Raw genomic sequence first — 27472 nt, 5'->3', positions numbered from 1 at the left:
GGGCTTGCGCTGATTCAGCTTCTGGTGGGGGTTTCCGGTTCCGGTGGCGGTTGTAGGGAAGATTCCTTTGAGCTGAAGGCGGCTCCATCAACCCCCCCGGAGCCGGCGGAGCGCTGGCGGCAGCGGCCACCATGATGTCGCTGGATTTCCTCAACGACGTGCGGCGCATGAACAAGCGGCAGGTGGGTCAGGCGGGAACGGCGCCCGGAGCCCGAGAACCGCGTCCGCTCCCCGGCCGGAGCCGGGTCCCCTCCCCCCACTCCCCCCAACCCCCCCATCCATCAGACACTCCCTCTCCTCCTCCATCCCCCACCCCTCCCCCTCATTCACTCCCTCCCCTCCCCTCCCTCCATCCCCCTCCATCCCTCATACGCTCCCTCTCCATCCCCCACCCCTCCATCCTCCATCTCCATCCCCCCCCTCCCCTCCATTCCCCCACCCCTCAATCCCCATCCCCTCACGCTTCCCCCCCCCCCCCCCCCCCAACTCCAGGGGCTGGCAGGCCAGCAGTACGGTTCAGTTCCCCTACCAGCCTCCCCGAACAGGCGCCGGAATGTGGCGATTAGGGGCTTTTCACAGTAACTCCATTGAAGCCTACTCGTGACAAGTGATTTTCATTCATTTTTTCATTTCACTCTCCTCCTCCTTCTCTCCCCCCCCCTCACCCTCCTGCCCCCCCCCCCCCCATACACACCCCCACCACCCCCCCCATACACACCCCCACCACCTACTCCCCCTACACTGACCCCATACCCACCCCTCACCCTCCCAAACACCCATACACCCTCCCCTCCTTTTGGGGACAGCATGGTAGCATTGTGGTTAGCACAATTGCGTCACAGCTCCAGGGTCCTAGGTTTGATTCCGGCTTGGGTCACTGTCTGTGCGGAGTCTGCACGTTCTCCCCGTGTGTGGGTGGGTTTCCTCCGGATGCTCCGGTTTCCTCCCACAGTCCAAAGATGTGCAGGTTAGGTGGATTGCTGTTTGTTGAAGATCCACATTGCCCTTGGTGTCCAAGAAGGTTGGGTGGGGTTACCGGGTGATGGGGATAGGATGGAGGTGTGGACCTTGAGTAGGGTGCTCGTTCCAAGAGCTGGTGCAGACTCGATGGGCCGAATGGCCTCCTGTACTGTAAATTTTACGAGTTCACCCCCCAACCGGCCCCTAATTCACCCCAAATCCTGTCCGTATCTCTCTTCCCCCCCCCCCCCCCCCCCCCCCTTGGTTAAAGAATTTCATTTATATATCGCCTTCCCCGCCACTGGATCTTCCCCAGAGCTCTCCAAGGCCTCCTCCCCCTCCCCGCTTTAACATCACCTTCCTTCCAAATCTTCTCTGGTCTTGCCAACCTCTGTGAAATCTCCCCCCCCCCCCCCAGGATGGGCCCCTGAGGTGCAGAAGGAGGCCATTCGGCTCATTGGGTCTGCACCGACCCTCCGCGGGGGCGTCCTACCCAGGAATTACACCCCCACCCCCTGCCCTATTCCTGTAGCCCCACCCAATCTTCGGACTCTTAAGGGACAGCTTGGCTAACCCACCTAACCTGCACATCCCTGGGCACTAAGGGAAAATTTAGCATGGCCGATCCACCTAACCTGCTCATCTTTGGACTGTGGGAGGAAACCGGAGCACCCGGAGGAAACCCACACACACATGGGGAGAACATGCAGACTCCGCACAGACAGTGACCCAAGGCCGGAATTGAACCCGTGTCCCTGTGAGGCAACATCACTGGTTTTGATCCATGTGCCACAGGCGTCTGACTTCAACTGCCTGGGTGCCAAGGGCCCACATCAGCCACCCCCCTCCCTCTCTCTGCCGAGCTGGTTAAAATGTTTGACTGAGCCATCAGCCACCTGAACCAATATTTCCTCATGGGGCTTTTGGGGAGTGGGGTGGGTCCAGCTTTCTTTTTTGTGATGTTTTGTGAACTAGAGGGGGGAGGTGGGCAGGGGAGATGTTTTGTCACTTCAAAAATGCTTTATGAATGCAGGTAGTTGTTGTTTGGGCTCTTGTGAAACACCGTTTGGGTGTTTTATGTTAGAGGTGTTACATTAATGCAAGTTCTCATTGCCGTTGCCCCCTCCCACCAATTACCGCACTCCGCCCGTCCCATGTATGTAACCTCAAACCTCCCTCCATATGTTGCCCTGTTGCAGCTTGTAGAGATTCACGGTTCTTCTTTGAGGAAGTGACAAAGTTAGTTGATGAGGGAAGGGCTGTAGATGTCATATACATGGACTTCAGTAAGGCGTTTTGATAAAGTTTCCCATGGCAGGTTGATGGAAAAAGTGAAGTCGTATGGGGTTCAGGGTGTACTAGCTAGATGGATAAAGAACTGGCTGGGCAACAGGAGACAGAGTAGTGGTGTCAGGGAGTGTCTCAAAATGGAGAAAGGTGACTAGTGGTGTTCCACAGGGATCCGTGCTCGGACCACTGTTGTTTGTGATATACATAAATGATCTGGACAACGGTATAAGTGGTCTGATGAGCAAGTTTGCAGATGATACTAAGGTTGGTGAAGTTGCAGATAGCGAGGTGGACTGTCAGAGAATACAGCAAAATATAGATAGATTGGAGAGTTGGGCAGAGAAATGGCAGATGGAGTTCAATCCAGGCAAATACGAGGTGATGCATTTTGGAAGATCTAACTCAAGCAGACTATATGGTCAATGGAAAAGTCCTGGGGAAAATTGATGTACAGAGAGATCTGGGAGTTCAGGTCTATTGTACCCTGAAAGTGGCAACGCAGGTTGATACAGTGGTCAAGAAGGCATACAGCATGCTTGCCTTCATCGGACGGGGTATTGAGTACAAGAGTCGGCATGTCATGTTACAGTTGTATCGGACTTTGGTTAGGCCACATTTGGAATACTGCGTGCAGTTCTGGTCGCCACATTACCAGAAGGATGTGGATGCATTGGAGAGGGTGCAGAGGAGGTTCACTAGGATGTTGCCTGGTATGGAGGGTGCTAGCTATGAAGAAAGGTTGAGTAGATTAGGATTGTTTTCATTGGAAAGACGGAGGCTGAGGGGAGACCTGATTGAGGTCTACAAAATTGAGGTATGGACAGGGTGGACAGCAACAAGCTTTTCCCAAGAGTGCGGGTGTCAATTAGAAGGGGTCACGATTTCAAGGTGGGAGGGGAAAAGTTTAAGGGAGATGTGCGTGGAAAGTTTTTTACGCAGAGGGTGGTGGGTGCCTGGAATGCTTTGCCAGCGGAGGTGGTAGAGGCGGGTACGATAGCATCATTTAAGATGCATCTGGACAGATATATGAACGGGTGGGGAACAGAGAGAAGTAGATCCTTGGAAAATAGGCAGCAGGTTTAGATAAAGGATCTGGATCGATGCAGGCTGGGAGGGCCTAAGGGCCTGTTCCTGTGCTGTAATTTTCTTTGTTCTTCCCCAGATGATATTTTCCCCTCTGTAATATAGTTGCCTATGTTGGAGAGAACAGTTGACTGAAGCGTCTAGATTTGGCCCGAGCACCAAGGGTGACGTGGAAGTGTTGATGTTTGAGACCTGGTGGTGGTTCCCATATGGAATGCTGGCAGCCTGGTAGAAATTGTGTTGGGGAGAGTCACTGCTCACAAAACTCTCCCACCATATGGTTGAGAAACGGGTGGATGTTTGAATAGATTCGGGAACAGTTTTTTATTTTTGTTACTTGGCTAAAACAGGTCTTTTTGAGATAGAACATAGCACAGTACAGGCCCTTCAGCCCACAATGTTGTGCCGACCATTCATCCTAATCTAAGATCAACCTAACCTACACCCCTTCAATTTACTGCTGTCCATGTGCCTGTCCAAGAGTCGTTTAAATGTCCCTAATGACCCTGACTCCACCACCTCTGCTGGCAGTGCATTCCACACACCCACCACTCTCTGTGTAAAGAACCGACCTCTGACATCTCCCCTATACCTTCCTCCAATCACCTTAAAATTATGTCCCATGATATATGAGGCTTTTGTTGCAAAAAATAAGTGTGAACATTCAATTTGAAATGGGCTTTGTATTTTTGCCACGGTGGTGACGTTTGCAGAACACTTTCATTGTCACAGATTCCAAGCAGTGCTTTGGCTGTCGGCTGTCAAATGCAAGGTTTATTAGTATTTTATTTTATTGACTTGTGTCTCTCAATTTTATTTTCTTTTAATAAAATTTTCAGAGTACCCAATTATTTTTTTACCAATTGAAGGGCAATTTAACGTGGCCAATCCATGTACCCTGAACATCATTTGGCGTTATGGGGGGTGAAATCCACGCAGACATGGGGACAATGTGCAAACTCCACGCGGACAAGGACCAGGGACCGGGATTCAAACCTGGATCCTCAGCACCGTAGTCCCAGTGCCGTCCATCTCGCAATTTTCTAATGCTACTCTCTCCTCCTGTTCTCTCTCTCTCTCTCTCTCTCTCTCTCTCTCTCTCTCTCTCTCTCTCTCTCTCTCTCTCTCTCTCTCTCTCTCTCTCTCTCTCTCTCTCTCTCTCTCTCTCTCTCTCTCTTTCTCTCTCTTTTCCCCCCCCCCCCAATCCCCTTGTCAATGGACCTTGAATATGTTTCTGCATTAAATTCAAAAGGCGACAAGGGGGGTTTGATGTACGCATTGCTGATTTATTCAAAAGACAACAATGGGGGGGGGGGGTTTAATGTACATGTTGCTCATTGCCACATCCTAGGGGGGGGGGGGGGCGCGGGGGGTGTCCATTAGTGCAGTTTGCTCGACAGCTGGTTCGTGATGCAGAGAGGCTAATAGTGTGGGTTCAGTTCCCGTACCGGCTGAGGTTCTTCTTAACCTTGCCCCGCGCCTGAGGTGTGGTGATCCTCGGGTTAAATCACTGCCAGTCAGCTCTCCCCCCTCAAAGGGGAAAGTAGCCAATGGTAATCTGGGACTATGGTGACTTTCTTCATGAACAATCTTCTTTAAAAATTAATTCGTGGGATGTGGGTTTAGCTGCCTGGACCTTAGCTCAGCCTTAATTGCCCTTGAGAAGGTGGTGGAGAGCTGCCTTCTCGAACCATTGCAATCCATAAGGTGTAGAAACACACAATTGAGGGAGCATTCAAAGGTTTTGACCCAACGACCGTGAAGTAATGGCAATATCACTCCAGGTCGTATTACTTAGAGAGCAAGTTGCAGGTGGTGGTGTTCCCATGTATCTGCTGCCCTTGTCCTTCTAGGTAAAGGTTGTGGGTTTAGAAGGTGCTGTTGATGGAACCTTGATGAGTTGCTGCAGTGCATCTTGTAGATGGCACACGCTGCTGCCACTTTTGCTGCAAGGAATGAATGTTTAAGAAAGTGAATGGGATCTCGATCAAGCGGGCTGTTTTGTCCTGGATGGTGTTGAGTTTCTTGTGTTGTTGGAGCTGCTCTCAGCCAGGCAAGTGGAGAGTATTCCTTTGCACTCCTGACTTGTGCCTTGTAGATGGTGGACAGGCTTTTGGGAGTCGGGAGGTGAGTTACTCACCACAGAATTCCCGGCCTGTAACCAGCCCTTCATCTGGTTGCTGAATACTGTATCTATTGGCCCTGGACGTGGAAGCATTTCTTCCTGCGCTAGCTGACCTTGTTGCCTGACTCCTGGATAGTTTGGTCTCCAGAGAATTATAGTCACTGTTCAGGTGGATCTTTGTTTCAACTTGTTCCGTCTAAACGCCACTGTCAGAGTATCCCATGTTTGGGATGGAAATTGGAACAAGAACACCTTGTGGGACTCTCAACTCATTTATTGAGAAAGAGATTTCTGTTGATTAACAGCTGTCTAAATCCCTGGAGGCGGCATGGTAGCACAGTGGTTAGCTACCACGGTCCCAGGTTCGATTCCCGGCTTGGGTCACTGTCTGTGCGGAGTCTGCACGTTCTCCTCGTGTGTGCGTGGGTTTCCTCCGGGTGCTCCGGTTTCCTCCCACAAGTCCCGAAAGACGTGCTGTTAGGTAATTTGGGCATTCTGAATTCTCCCTCTGTGTACCCGAACAGGCGCCGGAATGTGGCGACTAGGTGGTTTTCGCAGTTAAGTCACTGCAGTATTTTTAAAAATAAATTTAAGAGTACCCAATTGTTATTTTTTTCCAATTAAGGGGAAATTTGGCATCGCCAATCCGCCTAACCTGCACATCTTTGGGTTGTGGGGGTGTAACCCACGCAGACATGGGGCGAATGTGCAAACTCCACACAGACAGTGACCCAGGACCGGCATTCAAACCCCGGTCCTCAGTGCCGTAGTCCCAGTGCTAATGCACAATGCTGCACCTGTCATTGCAGTGTTAATGTAAGCCTACTTGTGACAATAAAGATTATTATTAGATACCAGGGGCTAAACACAGGAAATAATTGACTTTTAATTTTTAAAAAAAAGCTTATTTGTACAAGTGATAGCTGCTTTTAAACAAAATTACTAGAAGTTTTTCATTTTAACAAATAACACATCAAAACCACAGGAGTGGAGCGGGTCAGCACAAAATGAAGTCTCCACATAGATGGAAACAAGAGACTCTGGTGGTGTAATGTAGGGGGGAGATGCGCACGAGGTGTCTCCCGCTGCGATATTGTACTTTCTGCCCCTTTTCTGTGTGCCACGGATTGTTTACACTCGGAAACCCGCACAGTTATTGTGATTAAGGGTCTAGTACGACTGAAATGCCCCAAAAAATCAGGGAAAAGAAGGCTGGGAGCAGAAACCCATCGATGGAGCCTGAGAGCCCTCTGAGCTCGTCAGCAAGTAAAATGGCAGGGTCAGTTTCTGGTGCTCCGTTCATTCCACTCATGACTAAGGTGCTTTCTCGTACCATGGCGAAGGAATTCGAAAAGCACCAACGTATTGGCTGAAGACCTCAAATCAATCGAATAGGCCTTGGCCCCCATTCGAGCGGCTCTGGGGGAAAACTAATCAGACCGTTGAAACCCAAGGTGCCGCGATCAAAGATATTGAGGTGACCTTCTCCGGCCACAGTGACTGAATTGCCTTCGCTGGAACTGGAATAGTCTTTGTTGATTGAGACAAATAGATTGTTGAGAGCCAGGGTGAATGACTCTGGAAAATGGGTTCAAGAGGCAAAATATTCTGATTGTGGGGTTGCCAGACGAGATGGAGGACCCAGTATTCACAATATACTTCACGGGCACGTTGGGCAAGGTGGTGGGTGAGAGTGGATTCACATCCCCTCCCGAATTGGACTGAGCCCATCATACATCTACCAGGACATGAGTGCGACGCTAGTCAAGGCCACCCTGTATAAGAGAGTTTGGTTTGATCTACCAAGCTCCGCTTTCCAGGGAAAAGACTATTTCTTCGAGCTGTAAGAGAATGACTCCTTTCATCAAAAGACACATGTTGGGCGTGTTGTAATTGGGTTTTCGGTTCAGTCAACGGGCATGTTGAATTGTTGGGGTTTTATGTTTATGAATACTGGGAGAAAGCCAGTCCTCTTCTGGCTCAGCCGCTGAAGTGGCAGACAGCCTCCGCGAGATCTCTCGGAAACGCAATTCGAGCGGTAACCTCGTTTCTGACCCCCCCTCGGGTTAATGCAGCTTTTGAATCTTTTTTACCGCAATCTCTATCGATCGGAGCCTCCTGCGGATGGGTTGGTCAAGTCTGACATTTTGGACAGACTACCCATCCCAACAGTTGTGGAGAGGAGTGGTGAGTTGGAATCCCCATTACACTCTGATGAAATGATAAAATGTATTGGATTGGGGCAATCTGGCGATGTCCCTGGTCTGAATGGCAAGTTCACCATCAGGGGTCTACCATTTATTTCCTTTTTCAAGGAGTTCGTCTCGACCAGCTGTTTTAGGGGGGGGGGTTAGGTTAGGTTTTGTCTTTAAATTGATTGGGTGTTGCGTGTTTTTGTCTTTTAATTATTTTTTCTTCTATTGTACTTTTTGTTTGATACGGGTTGTTCCGATTTATTATGAATTTTTTTAATAAACATAAAAAAAAAACATACATGGATGTAACTGGCTCAATGCAATCATTAGATTCAACTTGGTATCGCTCTACGCACCACCAGAGAACAAGGCAGAGAAGGATATTGCCATGTAACATGGCAAAATGGTGCACATCTTCTCACGTGACAATTACCTGCAAAAACCACTAGAGCTCTGGATAAAATGTTTGGGCACGCACCAATATACACACCTCCCTCAACTCCAGCGATGTCAAAGGGACCAGTGACACACTGTAACCCCCTCCTCTTGGACACCAGACCTGTCTAACCCAGCAGGAGCCAATCGTGGGTTCTTGAACCCCACCATAACAATAGAGAACCCCAGTTCTAAAAAGGCTGTTTTAACACACATTGGAACATATTCCCAAACTCAGACTCAGGACAGAATGATCATCGTTCCATGTATGTATACAGAGCGGACCAGCAGCTTTAGATTTTTTTTTTCTTTTAGAATCTTTAGTGTCACAATTAACACTGCAATGAAGTTGCTGTGGAAAAACCCCTAGTCGCCACATTCCGACGCCTGTTCGGGTACACCTGAGGGAGAATTCAGAATGTCCAAATTATCTTTCGGGTCTTGTGGGAGGAAACTGGAGGAAACCCACGCAGACATGGGGAGAACGTGCAGACTTCACACAGTAACCCAAGCCGGGAATCTAATCTGCCGCTATGAAGCAACAGTGCTAACCACTGTGCTACCGTGATCTGGCTTATGGTCAGTGCAGTTAATGCCTCCCAATGCACTGAACAAGATGGGATCAAAGGAGATCTAAAAGGGGTGTGTAAAATGCACGCCTTTCCTGTGGATACAAGGATTACAGTACATAATGTATAATACTGTCCACAAACCACATATCACTTTACCGAGTCAGTATAGTTTTTGCTAAAACAGGATAACCAACGCACATCACACCCCCTTGTCAGGAGAAAAGACGGCAACCTGAAATCGGAAGCATAATCGCAAAGTCCAGAATTATTGATTAACTGCAGAATAATAACACCACCTACGGAACTTAAAAAGGCAAAGACCGTGACCAGAATGTCAGACAGGGGCCCAGACCCTGGGCCAAGTGACTTAATTCTGCCCCTATGTCTTAACGCCTTGTCCAGCCCTTACTCCCAGAGTCGGTCAGGATGGATGAGCCACCATGCAGCAGGAATTCCAAGGACCGAAGGTGAGCCCCCACCAGGGAAAGTCCCCCTCATACCAGGATTCTCTCCTGTGTTTTCCACCATTCTCTCATAGTGAGCACCAAAAACCTGAACCACGGTCATCAACCAGAACTTCATTTGTAGCAGCAACCATCCTCCTTGAGGCTGACAGCACCACCAAAATGTAGGCCCGTTCCCCAGAAACCGCACCACTGCGAGCTGAACCCTGCCCCAGCCACCTCCTGACTGCCTCAATCAAACCAGGATTAGATCGGCTCCTCATCATCCTCTGACCAGCATCATCAAGGGACATAGTACAAGACATATATCCCAAAATACGATAATTAAGGAATGTACATTAGTATAAAATTAAGGATTCAAAGAGGTAGAGCCAGAGATCACGAATGCCGCCATTCCCATGCTCCCATCTGCTATTTTAAAATGTGTTCTTTTGGTATAAGTACATTTTTTTGCCAATCACTGGTTGCTGATAAGATGGTGGGTGACTGCTTTGAGTTGCAATTAAATTGGCTTGTTGGGGCACAATTTAGAGCTCTACACCAATCATGTCATGGGTAAGAGTGGCAGGTTACCTTTCCTCAAGGTCATTAGGTGAACCAGGTTCGTCTTTACAACCACTCGGCTGCTCTTGACATTTCGTTCCTGCTGGTAGCCCAGCTGTACCTCAGCTAAACGTTTCTGTACGGAGGCCGCTTCTAACGTGTATAAAGTGAGACTCCGCTTTATTTTCTGAAACCTGTGGTGAAAGGACAAGGTTGGGTTGAACGGACTAATGTGGATGTTGCTGTTAAAGATCTGCTGCTGCTTCCTTTGTTGCATAGAAATCACATCTTCCCTTCTGCCTCCCCATTAATATGTTTGTAATGGTGTGCAGCTCCTGTCCTAACACCTTGGATATGGACTAATCCCACCACAGTTAAATTAAGGCATTCCGTCTGAACACCCTTTGAACAGCACCATAACTCAACTACTGCAGGCAACCTCTCTGGTACTGAAAATTAACCTTGGAATCTGAATCCTTCACATAATTGTCGTCATTTATTGAGATTGTAACAACTGTGTGTCTTTTTCTTTATGAACTGATCTGATCTCTTCACACATCTTCTCTGCTGAATACTACTACTACTACACTCCTGTATGCTTCACCCGATGCCTGTGCCTATGTATTTACATTGTGTATTTACAATGTATTTTCATTTCACGTACGGAATGATCTGTCTGACCTGTACGCAGAACAATACTTTTCATTGTACCTCGGTACATGTGACAATAAACACAAATCCAATCCAAATTGCGATGCGTTGGACGACTGATTCACACGGTAGTTGGTGCATTTGGACGCCAGTTTGCTGTGCCCCATGTGGGCTTATGATCACTGGTTACCATTTCACTGAATTATCGATTTGGAAACATACAGAATTCTAAAGGCAAAGTGAGACATCGGGAGAAATAGGTGTGGAGTCTGCACGTTCTCCCCGTGTCTGCGTGGGTTTCCTCCCGCAGTCCAAAGATGTGCAGGTTAGGGGGATTGGCCATGATAAAATTGACACATGGTGTTCAGCTTAGGTAGCGTTACAGGGATCGGGCGGAGTGGGCCTCGGTAAGCTGCTCTTTCGGAGGGTCGTTGCAGACATGATGGGTGGAATGGCCTCCTGCACAGTAGGGATTCTATGATTCTGTGAAAGAAAAGCAATGGGTCATTGCTGAGTTATTGTCCAATACAGGACTGATGGCTGTTGGAGGACTCCAGAATCTTCTATTTGGCTAGTGTTGGTGTTGAGTTTTCCCTGGTCTCTCTTTTTGTCTCTGCATCATGTTCTATATTGCACTAAGTTGTGGACAGTGGCAAAGATGGTCTTTACAAGTGGACTGGAAAGCTGGATTGAGTGAGGGGCTGTGATGATGTTCACTGGGGACAAAAGACCAGTGCAGCTAAACTGACGTTTTTTCATGCTTTGTGAAATATGAACAGTCATTCCAGAAGCATTGTCACGTGTTTAATCCAGTGATTCTTGTTCCAGTTGTATTATCAGGTGTTGAATTTTGGCATGATTGTGTCTTCTGCACTGATGATCTGGAAAGGATTGATGGTTCTGACGGGGAGCGAAAGCCCGATTGTAGTTGTACTCAGGTAAGTGATAAATCGATTGTTCTTTTATTCGGGTATGAAGGTGGCTTGTCTTGGATTCCCACCAGCCCTGCTCGACATATATCTGTGTATCGTCTTTGTCGCTGTTTTAGTGAGCTGCCTCTTTTTAAAGGCTGGATCCGCAGTTGGAACAGCAGCATCCACCTACCATAACTTCGATATCGTTCTTAATGGATAATGGGTCCTGTCTGGGTAGGAGGAGCACATAGATGAGGACCTGGGTATCCTCGTACATGAATCACAAAAGGTTAATATGCAGGCACAGCAAATAATTAGGAAGACAGATAAAATATTGTTTTTATTGCCAGGAGAATATTGTTAATTGCAAGGGGAATGGAATATGAAAGTAGGATGTTTGTTACAGTTGTACAGGGTGTTGGTGAAACTATATCCAGAGTACGGTGTACAATTTTGGCCTCCTTGCTTACGAAGGGGCACAATACATTAGAAGCAGTTCAAAGGAGGTAGCACTGGGAAAGTGTAATGAAGGAACTCTTCTATATCTGAAGATCGATATTACTGTCACTGGTGTACGCACTCTTTGATTTGTTCGTGGGATGTGGGCGTCGCTGGCTAGGCCTGCATTTATTGCCCATCCCTAATTGCCCTTGAGACGGTGGTGGTGAGCGGTCTTGAACCATTGTAGCCCATGAGGTGTAGGTACACCCACTGTGCTGTTGGGGAGAGCTCCAAGATTTTGACCCAGCGACAGTGATGGAACAGTCGATATGTTTCCAAGTCTGGGTAGTGAGTGACGGAGGGGAATTTCCAGGTGCTGGTGGTGTTCCCAGCTATCTGCTGCCCCTGGCTTTTTGGGTGGTAGCGATGGTGACCTTGGAGGATGCTGCCGAAGGACTGATTCCTGGGGCGAAGGGCTATCCTGTGAGGAAAGGGTAAACAGGTTTAGAAAAATGAGACGTAATCTTATTGGAACATGGAAGATCCTGAAGGGGCTTGACAGGTTTGGATGTCGAGAGGGTGTTTCCCCCTGTGGGACAGACTGCAAGAGGGGGACCTCATTTAAAAATAAGGGGTCCATTGAGAGAGTGTTTCCCCCTGTGGGACAGACTGCCACAAGGGGGGGTGGCCCCATTTTAAAAGTAAGGGGTCTCTCGTTGAAGACGGAAATGGGACGATTTTGTTGAGAGCTTTTTGAGCTTCTCCAGAGAGCAGTAAAGGCGACATCATTGCCGAAATTTAAAGATTAATTAGATATATTTTTATTCACAGGGTAAGGGGGTTAGGAAAGAAAGTGGCAATGAGGTCACATCAGATTCGCCATGATCTTATTGAATGGGGGGGAAGCAAGCTCGATGGGCCGAATGGTTTAAGTAATTTGTACGTTTTGCGTTAATGTTTTGGAAGGAAAATATGCAGGTGCTGGAAAGGGGGAAAAACAAGAATGCTGCGAATGCTCAGCAGAATGGGCCATATCTGTGGAGAGCGAGAAACCGTTAAATATTTCAGGTCATGACCAAAAATCATTGGTTTGGGAGCCTGCTCCTATTCTGTCCCTACAAATGTTTCCTGATCAGTGTTTTCAGTTATTCCATATGCCTGACTCAGCCAGCAAACTGTTTAAATGGATCAAGTTATGCGCTCTACAGTAAATGGACAGAATTGAAGGATAGGTCGGAATTGAATAATTCGCTAATCCTAATTAACTCGATGTGATCCCCAAACGTTATTTGAAAACACACTGACAAATGGGTTGTGGGCTAGTAGATTTTCTCATTTGAATCCAGTGACATCTACTGGAGACAATCTGCTATCTACTGTGGGTACCCGGTTGACAGCGATAGCAAGGCACCAGAAAGCACTGGTAGAATCTTAATCGCAACAGGCATGAAAAGGTGCTGGGAGACCTTGGGTTTCATCCTGCGACTTGCCCTTTCTCTGATGGACAAAGATCAGGCTTTTGATTTATCTCTCTTTATTTCAGTGGGAGTATGGAACCTGCCTTCCACAGAGGTGACCTCCTCTTCCTGACCAACCGTGTAGAAGATCCCATCCGAGTTGGCGAAATTGTGGTTTTCCGGATTGAAGGACGAGAAATTCCAATAGTACACAGGGTGCTGAAAATTCATGAGAAGTACGTGCTTCTAATCCGGGAATCCTGGTGGTTTGTGAACTGGAAATTATTCTTTTCGGGTGCTGTCTTGCTCGAGTTAGTGGCTCGTGACAATTTGGTGCACTGCACGGCAGAGGGGTAGCATTTTAGAGTGTACATGTTTTTCTTTACTCCCCAAGTTTCTCTGGCGAGTGATGGTTCATCGGCACAATGCCCTGTTAGCGATCCGTTACCCATTCTTATCCTGCCCTCCCACCGCATCCCCAACAGGGAGGAGGGACTGATCTGATCTGTCACCAAGTGTATTGTAGCACTGGGAAAGTGTAATGAAGGAACTCTTCCATATCTGAAGATCGATATTACTGTCACTGGTGTACGCACTCTTTGATTTGTGTGTTTGAAGTTTATATTTGGACGTTTTTCGATGAGTAACTCCTAGTATTGTGTGCTGCCTTTACTTTTGGGGTGAATGAAGCAAGCCTGTGTTGGCATTGGCTGCCCACTTAGCAGAGAGATGCATATATAGAATACCTACAGTGCAGAAGGAGGCCATTTGGCCCATCACGTCTGCAATGCGCCAACCCTCCGAAAGAGCATCATATCTAGGACGATGACCACCACCCTAACCTGAACATCTTAGGACTGTGGGAGGAAACCGGAGCACCCAGAGGAAACCCATGCAGACAAACTCCACGGGGACAGTCATTCAAGGCTGGAATTGGACCCGGGTCGTTGGCGCTGTGAGGCAGCAGTGCTAACCACTGTGCTGCGCCCCCTGTGGAATATACATAGAACTGTACAGCACAGTACAGGCCCTTTGGCCCACGATGTTGTGCCCAACTAGTCTGAAACTAAGATCAAATCAACCTACTCCCAGTCATTCTAGTGCACTCCATGTGCCTATCCAATAACCGCTTGAAAGTTCCGACTCCACTACCATAGTTCCACGCCCCAACCACTCTGAGTAAACCTCTGACATCCCTCCTATATCTTCCACCTTTATAGTTATGCCCCCTTGTAACAGCTCCATCCACCCGAGGAAAAAGTCACTGAACGTCTACTCTATCTATCCTCTCGTCATCTCGTACACCTCAATCAAGTCACCTCTCATCCTCCTTCACTCCAATGAGAAAAGCCCTAGCTTCCTCAACCTTTCCTCATAAGACCTACCCTCCAAACCAGGCAGCATCCTGGTAAATCTCCTTTGTGCCCTTTCCAATACTTCCACATCCTTCCCATAGTGAGGTGACCAGAACTGCACACAATACTCCAAATGTGGTCTCACCAGGGTCCTGTACAGTTGCAGCATAACCTCACGGCTCTTAAACTCAATCCCCCTGGTAATAAAGGCATTTATTACATGCAAGGGCTTTTATTTCGCAGGGTAGGGGGGTAGAAAAGTACAAAAACTAAAATAATGTGGATAATCAAAATCTGAAATAAAAAGACGAAACGTTGAAAACACTCAGAAGATCTGGCAGCATTTGTGGAGAAAGTGACAGAATTAGCATTTCAAAGCTGTGACTTTTCTGTCACTTTCAAGCGGTTATTGGATAGGCATATGGAGTGCACTACAATGACTGGGAGTAGGTTGATTTGATCTTAGTTTCAGACTAGTTGGGCACAACATCGTGGGCCGTGACTTTTCATTGGTGCTGAGAGGAGGGTTAAATGTAACATGTTGGGAAATGTAACATGTTTTGAGCAAATGAAAGAAGGGTGGGGTGAGAAGAGTAGTATCAGGGACAATCTCTGACAGGAGAGATTCAATGACGAAAGTTTCTGTGGTGAAAAGCCGAAGGGAGTTGTAATGGGGCCAGTAACTAAACAAAAGATGTGCCTCGATGAGGTGGGAATGGTAGGAAAGCAGCCATCCAAACACAAAGTAAAGGAATTAAGAAAGAAATTAGAAAAAAACTGAACCAGCAAAAAGAATTGCGGACAGACATTCTGCTCTATAATTGTAAATTTACTGTTGAGTCCAGAAGGTGCAAAGTGTCCAATCAAATGTTGAGGGTGCTGCCCTTTGCGCTTCAATGGCACATGAGTAGGTAGAGAATAAAAATGACCCAGAAATGGAAGCCCTGTGACATGCTTGTGGGCCAAAGAGAAGTATTTTGAAGCAATAACCCAATCAGAATAATACAGAAGAGGCCTTTCAGGCCATCGAGTCTGTACCGACACATGACAAACACCTGACCTACCTACCTCAATCCCATTTGCTAGCACTTGGCACGTTATAACGTTCAAGGCTACGGGCCTTCCAGGTTTTTCCTCAAATCCCCTCGTAACTGACCCTTCAACTAAGGGGAACAACTGCTCCCTATCTGCCCTGTCCATGCCCAACCACCACAGTAGAAACCATATTGTGGATCTAGATTATTTAAAGAAGTACAAGTAAGCTGCTGTCTCACTTGGCAGGAGTGCCTGGGGCCTTGGATGGTGGGAAGGGAGGAGGTAAAAGGGCAGGTGCTGCATCTCCTGTACTTGGAAAGGTGCCGTCGGGATTGGGGAGTGGGGGCTGATGGAGGGAATGGTTCCTTTGGAATGCTAAAAAGGGGCAAGGTGGGCAGCCATTTGGTAGTGACATCCCAGTTGATATGGCAGAGGATCCTTTGAATGCAGAGGCTAATGAGGTGGAAGGTGAGTGCAGGGAGAATCCTATCGTTGTGGGAGGAACGGGAAGGAGTGAGGGCAGAAGTGCAGAAAAGGCAACGGATACAGTGGAGGGCTCTTGTCAACCATGGTTGGAAGAATAGCAAGACATGCAAGTTCAGGCTAACTTAACTTCTATTTTGTACATCGCACAGATTGTGAAAACCACCTGACACAACTCATTCTCCTGTTCTAGGGAAAATGGAGACATAAAATTCCTGACAAAAGGTGACAACAATGCTGTTGATGACCGAGGCCTGTACAAACAGGGGCAACACTGGCTAGAGAAGAAAGACGTTGTGGGGCGAGCACGTGGGTAAGTTATGGATATGTCGTGTATGACCTTGTTGGTTGGTCTGCTGCAATGAGGAGATTTTACTCAATTGCACGGTCAAATGGAAATGGCTATTCCACAATTAATTTTTTTGCTTATAAAGTTGCCTTTGTGTTTCTGTTGAAGGTTTATGATTTTGGGTGGGGGGGGGGGGGTGCTGGTTAATTTCATGGGGGGTTGTTGATTTTATGGCTTGAAGCTGGAACACCAGGCGACTGCGATGCTGAGAGATTTGGGTGTCCTGGTGCATGATTCACAAAGATTTAGGCTGTAGGTGCAGCATGGCATCAAGGAGGCTAATAGAATCCTATTGCATGAGGAGTTGAACATAAAAGTAAGGATAGCAAGTGCTGGGAAAACCCCGCAGATCTGGCAGCATCTGTAGGCGCCAGTTAGCATTTCGAGCCCACTTGTTTCCTCTTCGTGCAGTTTTGGTCTCTTTGTTTAAGGATGGGTGTGAACGCATTGGACGAGGTTCCAGATGGATACCTGGTTGACAAGGTGGACGTGGCGAAGATGTTTCCTCGCGTGTGCGTGACATTGGGGCTCCCTACCTCCGGCTGAATATTCCTGAGGCAGAAACATCAAAGGTTACCGGGGGTAGATAGGGAATGCAGAACTCAACACACAACAGATCTGTCAAGGGCGGCACAGTGGTTGGCACTGCTGCATCACGGCGCCGAGGACCCGGGTTCGATCCCGGGTCACTGTCCGTGTGGAGTTTGCACATTCTCCCCGTATCTGCGTGGGTCTCGCCTCCACAGACCCAAAAAGATGTGCAGGATAGGTGGATCGGCCACACCAAACTGCCCCTTAATTGGGGGGAAAAAATAATTTGGGTACAGTAAATTTATTTTAAAAACAGAGATAAGTCACGATTTTATGAATGGTGGAGCAGACTCGAGGGGCCGAATGGCCTACCTCTTCTCCTATTTCACATGTTTGGACGTTCAAGTGTGATCTTCAGGTGGAGAAATTGTGTTACCAGAACAACAGGGTGGGAGGCAGAACCAAAACGAGGCAGGCAGCAGAGAAAACGGCTGAGATTACAAACAGACAAATGGTAACTGAGGTAAAGAATTGCGTTCCTGGCTTTTTAAAAAAAAATCCACAATAAGTGTCTTTATTTCAGTCTGACAAGCTGCCGATCTCCTGATGCAAACCGCTGTGAAGCTCACGGGGCATCATTGGTGCCATGGGATCGTCTACGGGCGAGGCCTCAATTTAACACCTTGTCCAAAAAAAAGATGGACTGCTGCATTTGGATATTCAAACAATGATTCGCAATCAAAATTCAAATCCTGGAGCCTGATAGAAACTCCCAGGCTCCAGCCCAAAGCAGGCAGTTGAGATCATGTTTGTTGTATAAATGGGTGGCACAGTGGGTTAGCCCTGCTGCCTCCTATCGCCGAGGTCTCCGGTTCCATCCCGGCTCTGGGTCACTGTCCGTGTGGAGTTTGCACATTCTCCCCGTGTCTGCGTGGGTTTCACCCCCACAACCCAAAGATGTGCAGGGTAGGTGGATTGGCCACTCTAAATTGCCCCTTAATTGGAAAAAAAAAAGTAAATTGGGTACTCTAAATTTATAATAAAAAAAAGTTTGCTGTATAATATAATTTTTATTGTCACAAGTGTGCTGACATTAACACTGCAATGAAGTTTCTGTGAAAAGCTCCTAGTCGCCACATTCCGGCGTCTGTTCGGGAACGCGGGGAGAATTCAGAATGTCCAATTTACCTAATATGCGGATACTAAATAGTGAGTAGCTACGACAGTGCTTATAATACCCTGAAGGTGTACAACCCAATTTTGCATTAAAACAAATTGTCTTGAGATAATCTGCATGAATTTCCATGCATGTCTGCTTGATACAGAGACTGATTCTTGCCCATCTTGAACCATTGTGAGGGAGAACAGATTTGCTTTAATCTCTAGCTATTTTAAATGGTATGAAACACAGAAATCTCCCTGTTTGGCACGTCCAACAAGCTAACCCAAGGGAAACAATTTTGGCAGGTTCTGAAAAGATCATTCAAAATCAAACATCTTTCAGAATATGGGGCAGCACGGTGGCGCAGTGGGTTAGCACTGCTGCCTCACGCCGCTGAGGTCCCAGGTTCGATCCCGGCTCTGGGTCACTGTCCATGTGGAGTTTGCACATTCTCCCCGTGTTTGCGTGGGTTCCGCCCCCACAACCCAAAGATGTGCAGGGTAGGTGGATTGGCCACACTAAATTGCCCCTTAATTGGAAAAAACTAATTGGGTACTCTAAATTTATTTTTTACAAAAAATCTTTCAGAATATGGGTGATCCTCACATTCTGCCACATGTTTCTGGTGGATACCAAGGACCATTCCTTTGCACCTGTCATGACCACAGGACGTCCCAAAAAGCACGTTACAGCCAATGAAGTGCAGTCATTCTGTGTTCAGCTCCTTCCAGGATGTTTTTCCTTCACTTCAGGAGGTCCTGAGCCAGGGATTCCTCTGTGTCAGTGGGGGTGTTGCACTTTTTCAAGGAGGCTTTGAGGGTGTCATTTCCTGGGGCTCGCTTGCTGTGGCCGCAACGGCTCTGAGCAGAGTGCTTGTTTCAGGAGTCTTGTGTCAGGCATGCAGACAGCGTGGCTCACCCAGCAGAGCTGATCGAGTGTGCACAATGCTTCGATGCTGGGAATGTTGGTCTGAGCAAGAGCACTGACATTGGTGTGTCCATCCTGCCAATGGATTTTCAGGGTGTTGTGGAGGTAACACTGGTGGTGTTCCTCCAGTCTGCACCCACCCTCTGAAAGTACACCCTACCTAGGCCCTATCCCTGCAACCCCACCTAGCCTGCACGACTTTGGACTGTGGGAGGAAACCGGAGCACCCATACAGACATGGGGAGAACGTGCAGACTCCACACAGACAGTGACCCGAGGCCACTGAATCGAACCCGGATCCCTGATGCTGAGACGGGGAGCAACTGGAGAGAGGGATAATCACTCCGTCTGGACCTGTAAAGTCTTAATTACCTGCAAAGACACTCATTCAAAGTATCGTCTTGCATCATTGACTTTGTCTATATTATATGTTTCTGGAACCCACTTCTTCATTCACCCGAGGAAGGAGCTGTGCTCTGAAAGCTAGTGATTCGAAACAAACCTGCTGGACTGTAACCTGGTGTTGTCAAACTTCTTACTGTGCCCACCCCAGTCCAAGGCCAACATCTCCACATCATGATTTATATCCGTGATGTAACCATCCAGATTCATTTGTGTGGATAGTTTGTGAATTTTCACAGGGGATCACTAATGCACAGACAAGGGCAGCACGGTGGCACAGTGGGTAGCATTGCTGCCTGCGGCGCTGAGGACCCGGGTTCGAATCCCGGCCCTGGGTCACTGTCCGTGAGGGGTTTGCACGTTCTCCCCGTGTCTGCGTGACTGTCACCCCCACAACCCAAAAGATGTGCAGGATAGGTGGATTAGCCATGCCAATTGCCCCTTTATTGGAAAAAATAATTGGGTACTCTAAATTTAATTTTTTTTTAAACTAATGCACAGACTGACCTTGCTTTGGTTGCAAAGTTTATGTCATTACATTTGTGTGGTCGCTCCAGCCACTTGTGGGTAAATCACTTCCTCTTGGGCTGCAAGTCAGCTGACCGTTGACCCTCCAGAACTTGGCTAGATCGGTTGATCGTTCTCACAGGTCGTGTGGGATCACACTTTCTCTTATCGAAACTCTTGATAATTTTAAAAGCCTCTTCAATCTTCAAGATCTAAGAGACCAGGCTGGTCATACTTTCCTGATAGGTATAGCCTTCAGCTCTGCTAACCCCTTGTAAATTATTCTGTACCCTCTCCAATGCTTGGTATCCTCCCTAAAATATGGCACCTAGAATTGTGCACATTCCTTCCAGATATTGCCTGACCAAGAGTCTATACAGTTTATTATATATAATCTCTCACCTTTTCAATTCTATACCTCTGGAGATAACCCCTCGAGTTCATTTTCCTTTCACTCATTGGTGCCTCGTTGACCCTTTTTGTTTGTTTTCACAGATGCCTAAACTCTTCCAAGTAATATGTGACCTTTTTCTTCTGAAATATAGTAGCTCAAGTTTATCTATGCTGAAATCCTTCAGCAATAGGCTGCACTTTGAACTTAACGATTGGTTTTGTTTGAAACCTCCAAATTGGGGCAGCAGGGTAGTATGGTGGTTAGCATCAATGCTTCACAGCTCCAGGGTCCCAGGTTCGATTCCCGGCTGGGTCACTGTCTGTGTGGAGTCTGCACGTCCTCCCCCTGTGTGCGTGGGTTTCCTCCGGGTGCTCCGGTTTCCTCCCACAGTCCAAAGATGTGCGGGTTAGGTGGATTGGCCATGCTAAATTGCCCGTAGTGTCCTAATAAAAGTAGGGTTAAGGGGGGGTTGTTGGGTTACGGGTATAGGGTGGATACGTGGGTTTGAGTAGGGTGATCATGGCTCTGCACAACATTGAGGGCCGAAGGGCCTGTTCTGTGCTGTACTGTTCTATGTTCTATGTTCTATCACACCATACCCAAATACCTTTAAATCAGAGCTAACCTCCAATCCAGATACTAACTGACCCAAACTGTGCAGAATGATTGTACAAGGCCGTACAGCGGATTTGGTCATTAATGTTGCAACACTTCACAATTCAGATTTTTGGATTAAATATTTTTCACAAAATTATGCTGTTTTATTGGATCATTTGAACCTATTGGTACAAAGTTGGCTTTGAACTGTCTGGAGTACAATGTCATCCAGGGTCAGTTAGAGGCAAATTGATCAACATTTCCAGTTCAGAGTTGGATTATTTTATTGACTGATCAGTTGGATATTCTGTCGTGCAAGGGTTTTAAACTAAATTGTTTAAAGTCTGATGCGTTTACCCTTGTAGGGTCAGAGTCACTTCACTGACACTGGGTCAGAATCCTGGTACTCCCTCCCTGACAGCACTGTGGGTGTACCTGGAGTGGACTGCAGCGCTTCATGAAGACAGCTCACCACCACCTTGCCCCAAGACCATGAGCGACATGCAATAAAAATGCTGGTCTCGCCGTGTCCTGTAAAATAATTTTTTCAAAAACAGCATGTTCTGGTTATTTATTCTTTTGCTGTTAAAATGTTTGCATCTTCAGTTGACAGGATACTTGCTAGAACAACACGCACCTTTTGTTTTTAATTGAATTGGATCCTTGTGATTGGCATCCAGATCCAGGGTGGGTGCCAGTGATCATGTAGCTTAATGGCAGCTGATGGGTGATGAACATACTGGGTAAAGATGCATCATGCAATTGTCTCCGATAGCCTGCCGCCTTTTAAAATATAGAGGGGGACTGGGGATTTATCATTCCTGGCACGCATACAGTTTCTTTCAAGTGCTTTTAGGAAAGCACTTTAGATAAAAATGCTTTCCTCCTCTATTTTCAGCTTTTAAAACCAATCCGAGATGGAATTGTTACCTTCAGTCATGGAGGGAGGTTTTTGGCACAAAGCTGAGCTGTTGACTGAGGGGTCACTCATCAAACTTCAGTCCTGCTTCTTGTGGTGGTAACTGGAATGTTTTGCTAACGGGGGAATCATTAGCACAGAGTGCTTCTGTGTGGCACAGGAGGACGTCCCTCTGCTCTTGACTCCAGTTCTGAACCTAATACTTTAAAAGCAGTTCAGCGGCGGGTTTGAGTAAGAGAAATGCATTTTCTGACTTTTTTCTCTCTCTCTCTCTCTCTCTCTCTCTCTCTCTCTCTGTCTCTCTGTCTCTCTGTCTCTCTGTCTCTCTCTCTCTCTCTGTCTCTCTGTCTCTCTGTCTCTCTGTCTCTCTCTGTCTCTCTGTCTCTCTCTGTCTCTCTGTCTCTCTGTCTCTCTGTCTCTCTGTCTCTCTGTCTCTCTGTCTCTCTGTCTCTCTGTCTCTCTCTCTCTCTGTCTCTCTGTCTCTCTGTCTCTCTCTCTCTCCAACTCTCACCACACCCCTTCCCCCGCCTTCTTTACCTTTTGGTGTCTCTTGTGATTTTTGATCTCTGAAGCCACTTCGTTCCTGTGATGACTAAATCGTACACGACACAACTGTTGAATTTTGATCAGAATATCAGGGCAGGATGACTTTGATTAGCAATGGGAATGCAAGGTGCACAGATAACATGGTGCAGCACAGACGCAAGTGCGCTCAGGCCTAGTCCTGTAATCAGTCACGTCTTCCTAAACATTTGAATGAAGTGAAGAGGCCGAGAGCAGCAACTTGTACAGATACACTGACCAATACATCAGCAATGTAATTGTGCTTTCTTTTAAACAGTCATGGATGGTGAATCATCAATTCTGTGCTGCACCCGTTATCTGTGAGTGCAGCAAGCTGCAGAAGTCTTGCATCAATTGTACAAGATCATGAAGCATAGAATATATTCTTTAGCAGCAGACAGTTGCGGAGATGCCGGCCGAGTCTTTGACATTTGTTACATCAACTGCAGTGTAACTTGCACAACGCCACCCTGTAACCTAGCTGAATGTCTCATTTATCATTGTGCCCTGGCTGCCAGTGCCACTGTCTGCATTGTATCTCATGCAAATGAGGTGGTTTATTGCCACCAGTTGAACAGCGCTTCACCGCCAGCAAGAGGAAGGAGGGGGAAGGGAAGGAAGCCTTGCTGTTGGTCCCAGAGCACAGAAGACAAAAACACCCACCCACTCCCCAAACACACTCCCTCCTTTAAATTAAGTGTGACGTGGCAAATATTGAATTTAAAAAAAAATTTGTTCATGGGATGTGGGCGTTGCTGGCTGGGCCAGTATTTAAGGACGGGAGATTTCCTTCCTCCAAAGGGCATTTGTGATCAGATGAGTTTTTCCAACAATGGGTTTCATGGTTGTCAATCCAGATTTTGATTGAATTCAAATTTCACCATCTACCACGATGGGATTCGAACCCGTGTCCCCAGAGCATTATTACCCTCATCCAGAGACAAGACCACCGTTACACTGCCTCCCCATGCCTGCAAGGTAAAAGGGTTGCCGATCGTTTTGATCCCCCCCGAACCATTCTGATTTGATTGTCTTGTATCGACAGCAGCACATGCCATCCGTTTTGAAAAACCTTGGTATCAATTTAATAGGGTGTGTGTCCTGTTTGAGATCTTCCTCAATAGTGGTGCATGCCTGGTGTGCAGAAGTGCCAGTTTTAATATTTCAAATAAAAATGTGGGGGCTGATGGTGTGGGATTAGGGAAGAGGGGTTGGGGTAAATGATGAGCTTGGCTAACTGCACAAAGAAAGTGTAGTTTTAACAAGTGAAGTATTCTGTATACTCTATATGTACGTCACAACCGTACTGTTCACGATGAAATGCAACTGGCTGTTATCATTAGATTGAAGTAGGAAAGTGTAATGTAAATAACTTTAGGCATTTGAGCGTTTTGGATTGCCTCTGATGTGTATGTTAATGTCTGATACTTTCTGCCTCCTGGAGAATTATCATAAAATAACATTTTAAGCTGGCAGCTACCTATTATTAACGAAATTGAAGAGAATTACAACGTAACTACCTGAAACATGTCAAGAAATGCAGTTTAATGATTATCCTTTGCGAGCCTATTCTGAAGCGATAGTTTGCAGCTTCGTGAGGATTTAAATTTAGAAGCGTGGCGGACCGCTGAAACTGCTCATTTTCAAGTTTGCCCCCACATTTTGCAAGGTACCTCTCGCACAGGAAAGATTGCAGCATCTGCACATCACCACCTAGTCCATTTTGGAATCCTGTGAATTTAAACAGTGTTGCAGTGCTTTGTCCGAAATTCAATTTTCCATCCCCTTTTTGTACTTGAGCTGCATGTAATTGCAGCGAGGTGATGAGCTTTTAATTACATCCACAGTCTGATTAAAATAAAACTTGTACCAGCTGACCGTTAGACACCTGGATGGCTCCCTTGTTTCTTGTGTTTCATATGAGTCATGTCCACGGCCAATGTTCAATCCAAAAGCCATTGGGATCTTTTTCTAATTTAAAGGAATTGTGATTGTCAGAAAATGGAGTGAAGCACCGTGAAATGTTTGATTAGATTAAAGATGCTCATTGAACAAAGGCCGTTGAGTATTGTGATTAACAAAGTAATCACTGATGCCAGCTAGTTTGAGACCTGGGTTGTTAAAATATGCAGTCTCTGAAGTGGAATCTGGACTAAAAGGACCTCTGCCTATTAGCATGTTGCCAATGTGTTCTCTATCATTAATCCCCAATCTCTTTGTGGAGTTAGCCAAACTCCCCCATTTACCCTAACCCCACAACATCAATCCTCCTCTTTCTAACCCCCGCAACCCCCCCCCCCCCCCCCCCCCCCCGCACCTAACCCCACACCCTCTACTGCCAACCCTCTTTGGAAAAGATGACGCATCAATGAAGGGTGCACCGGAGAAGAATTCTTGAAGGCTCGAGCTGTCAGTCCCAATTTCGCCAACAAGCTTTGTCTGCCCAAGAGCTGGGACAGCAAAATTCCGTCCCGTCAATGATTTCCCTGCCTCCAGACCTGATGTTGTGCTTGGCCTTGACGCTGCGCAACTTGCACAGCTCGACTGGTGCATTAAATCAAATTTGGAATTAATAAAAACAAGGGATTAATTGGTAGGAAATATTGGATGGAGCTACGTGTGACAATCTGACCTGATCTGTGCCTTGTTACTGGGTTTCAAGCAAACACCCCTCTCTCGCTCTCTCGCTCTCTCGCTCTCTCGCTCTCTCGCTCTCTCTCTCTCTCTCTCTCTCTCTCATCGGCCTGCAGCTGCTCAAAGTAATTGGACTTTTCCCCAGTATTTTGGAGTCCATCTTTTATTTTCGTCAGGCCTTCCCTTCCCCGGACCAGGGACATCCGATCTACACGCACTCTCTTTCTCCTCTGTCTTTCTCTATCTCTAATCCATGAATGAATGGTGGGACCTTGTGGTCTGGCTCATGTACTCGTTGAGGCGTCAAGATTGGACATTGGTTCTTTGGAGGTGGGCGATTTCTGCAAGGCTGTGTTTAGTTAAAAGGCTTCTCATTGGAATTGTGATAGTCTTATTGCAAATTGCCTAACAGATTTCAAACATCTTATTTTTCCAGGTTTGTCCCGTACATTGGTATCGTGACCATCCTGATGAATGACTATCCAAAATTTAAGGTAAGTAATTAACTCCTGTTTTGAAGGCTAATCTTTGAGCGTGGAAGTGTTTTGCTTTTACTGACGCAGTGATCTGTTTTCCAGTATGCAGTACTCGTCCTGCTGGGGCTCTTTGTCCTCGTCCATCGGGAGTGAAGAATGGGTGGGGTTTGCCTGCGGCTATCAGCAGAGTTTCTCACCCCAAGCCAAATGTTTTCAAATGAAGAAGATGGCCAGCAGTCGTGCAATTCTGCAGCTTATTCCCGTGGATTCCTGCTTTCAGGAATCCTGTTGATTCAGTATTTTTTTATTTTTGTGATGGCGATCAGTACTGGAGGAATATTCCTTAGTGATGGACCGAAAGATGTCACCGTGAAGATGAAAACTTTCCCCGTTACTTTTGGTTTCTGAATTTAGACTTCTTCTAACGTAATCCAGAGTTGGTCACTCGGTTGGGGAGGAAGGCGTAAAATTTGGGGGGGGGGGGGGGGGGGTCGCGGGTCGTGAGATTGAAACCAGTTGGGTCCTTATGTACGGGGCAGATTTTTAGCTTTGGTTTGCTATCATTCTTTCAGTACAAATGCAAATGTGTTTTCCTGTGCGTAGTGGAGCAGATCACCTCCGTGAACACAAGGGACTGGTTTAGCTCACTGGGCTAAATCGCTGGCTTTTAAAGCAGGCCAGCAGCACGGTTCAATTCCCGTACCAGCCTCCCCGGACAGGCGCCGGAATGTGGCGACTAGGGGCTTTTCACAGTAACTTCATTGAAGCCTAATCGTGACAATAAAGCGATTTTTCATTTTTCCCAAAATCCTGGTCCCTCAAACTGTTTGGAAACCTCACATAACTTCTAACCAAAGCAGCTACAGTACAATAAAAAGCTGGGAGGTGCTGTAACCCAAAGACTACTGTAATGTAGATATTAGAATTGGATTATTGGGCAGTTGGGTCCGTTTCAAACTCACCTCTACTATCCCAATCTTTTCATTCACCTTCAGTAAGATGGTGGTAGAGTTTTTGTGTGAGTGATCCTTTTGTATGTGGTAACAGAGATGTGGGAGTGTTGCATCCAAATCCTATCTGATGTCCTATACTTGGCCAACGAAAGGGTTTGTGAATAAAAATTGGTGACCATCTTGCTACATTTGTGGTCCTGATTGTCATTTACCAGTTCGTCCATCCACAATTTTCATTTTTTTTTTAATATATATACATGTAGGACTATGTACGTAAAGCATTTGTTTGTATTGAAATGCTGTGGCAACCGGGCTTGATGAGCCTTTATAGGTGGGCGTTGAAGATGACTTTGGTAGTTTGTAACAGAAAGTAGAATACAGAGACCCCCTTCCTCCTAACTCTGGAAGACCCAATGAAGTCTTACTTGGAAATCCCAATAACTGCCCTGGTAGCTGCTTGCTTGGGAGTAACACACAATCCCCTTTTCTCAAGTGATTCATTCTGGATAGACTTGGCCTGTTCTGTTCTAGGTTTGTGTCTGTCGTTTTTCTTATACAGTTGGCATTGTATGAAGTGTCTGCTCATCCATTCTTCATTTGAGATGTTCCCCTCCCTCAATCCTTCCACTATTTGTTTTTGTTGTTTTAAAGCACAAACTGAGTCATACCTGTCTTGTTTTTTTCCCCCCTCAAGTGGATCTGGAATAATTTTACATGAGTGGAATTTTTTAAGTTGCTCATTTCCACGGCCTTTTTTAAAAAAAAAAAATTTGTTTTAGCCCAATCTCCCTGGAGCACATTTGGTTGTTCATTTACAGTTAAATAAACAGACTGGAACTCTTTTTTTTTTTGTTTTTGTGCACTGCCATTAGGTATTTCCAGCACACTGTTCAGGGAGCGGAGCCCCTTGTTTTCACGATGGCCTGGGTCCAATCTGCCTTGTGCGATTATAGTGTGGACACTCTGGCCCTGTCCCCATCGGGAATCCCCTTTGCAAATTATCTCCTTGGAGTGGTGGGAATTTGGAAAGTCAATAAAAAACATTTCTATAATT

At 46.8% G+C, this 27472-nt stretch overlaps 1 protein-coding gene across 1 annotated transcript; it reads left to right on the top strand.

Annotated features, from left to right (window-relative positions):
• On the top strand, window positions 1-27472 carry sec11a (SEC11 homolog A, signal peptidase complex subunit). The gene is made up of 6 exons (XM_038784242.1): window positions 1-182; window positions 11147-11256; window positions 13217-13366; window positions 16197-16316; window positions 25426-25483; window positions 25568-27472. Exons 1-6 carry the CDS (start codon window positions 132-134, stop codon window positions 25616-25618), a joined length of 540 nt encoding a protein of 179 aa, XP_038640170.1. The 5' UTR covers window positions 1-131; the 3' UTR covers window positions 25619-27472.

The sequence above is a fragment of the Scyliorhinus canicula genome, chromosome 24, assembly GCF_902713615.1.
Source record: "Scyliorhinus canicula chromosome 24, sScyCan1.1, whole genome shotgun sequence".
NCBI lineage: Eukaryota > Metazoa > Chordata > Chondrichthyes > Carcharhiniformes > Scyliorhinidae > Scyliorhinus > Scyliorhinus canicula.
The sequence above is the reverse complement of the archived record's forward strand: the minus strand, read 5'-3'. Positions and strand labels throughout refer to the sequence as shown.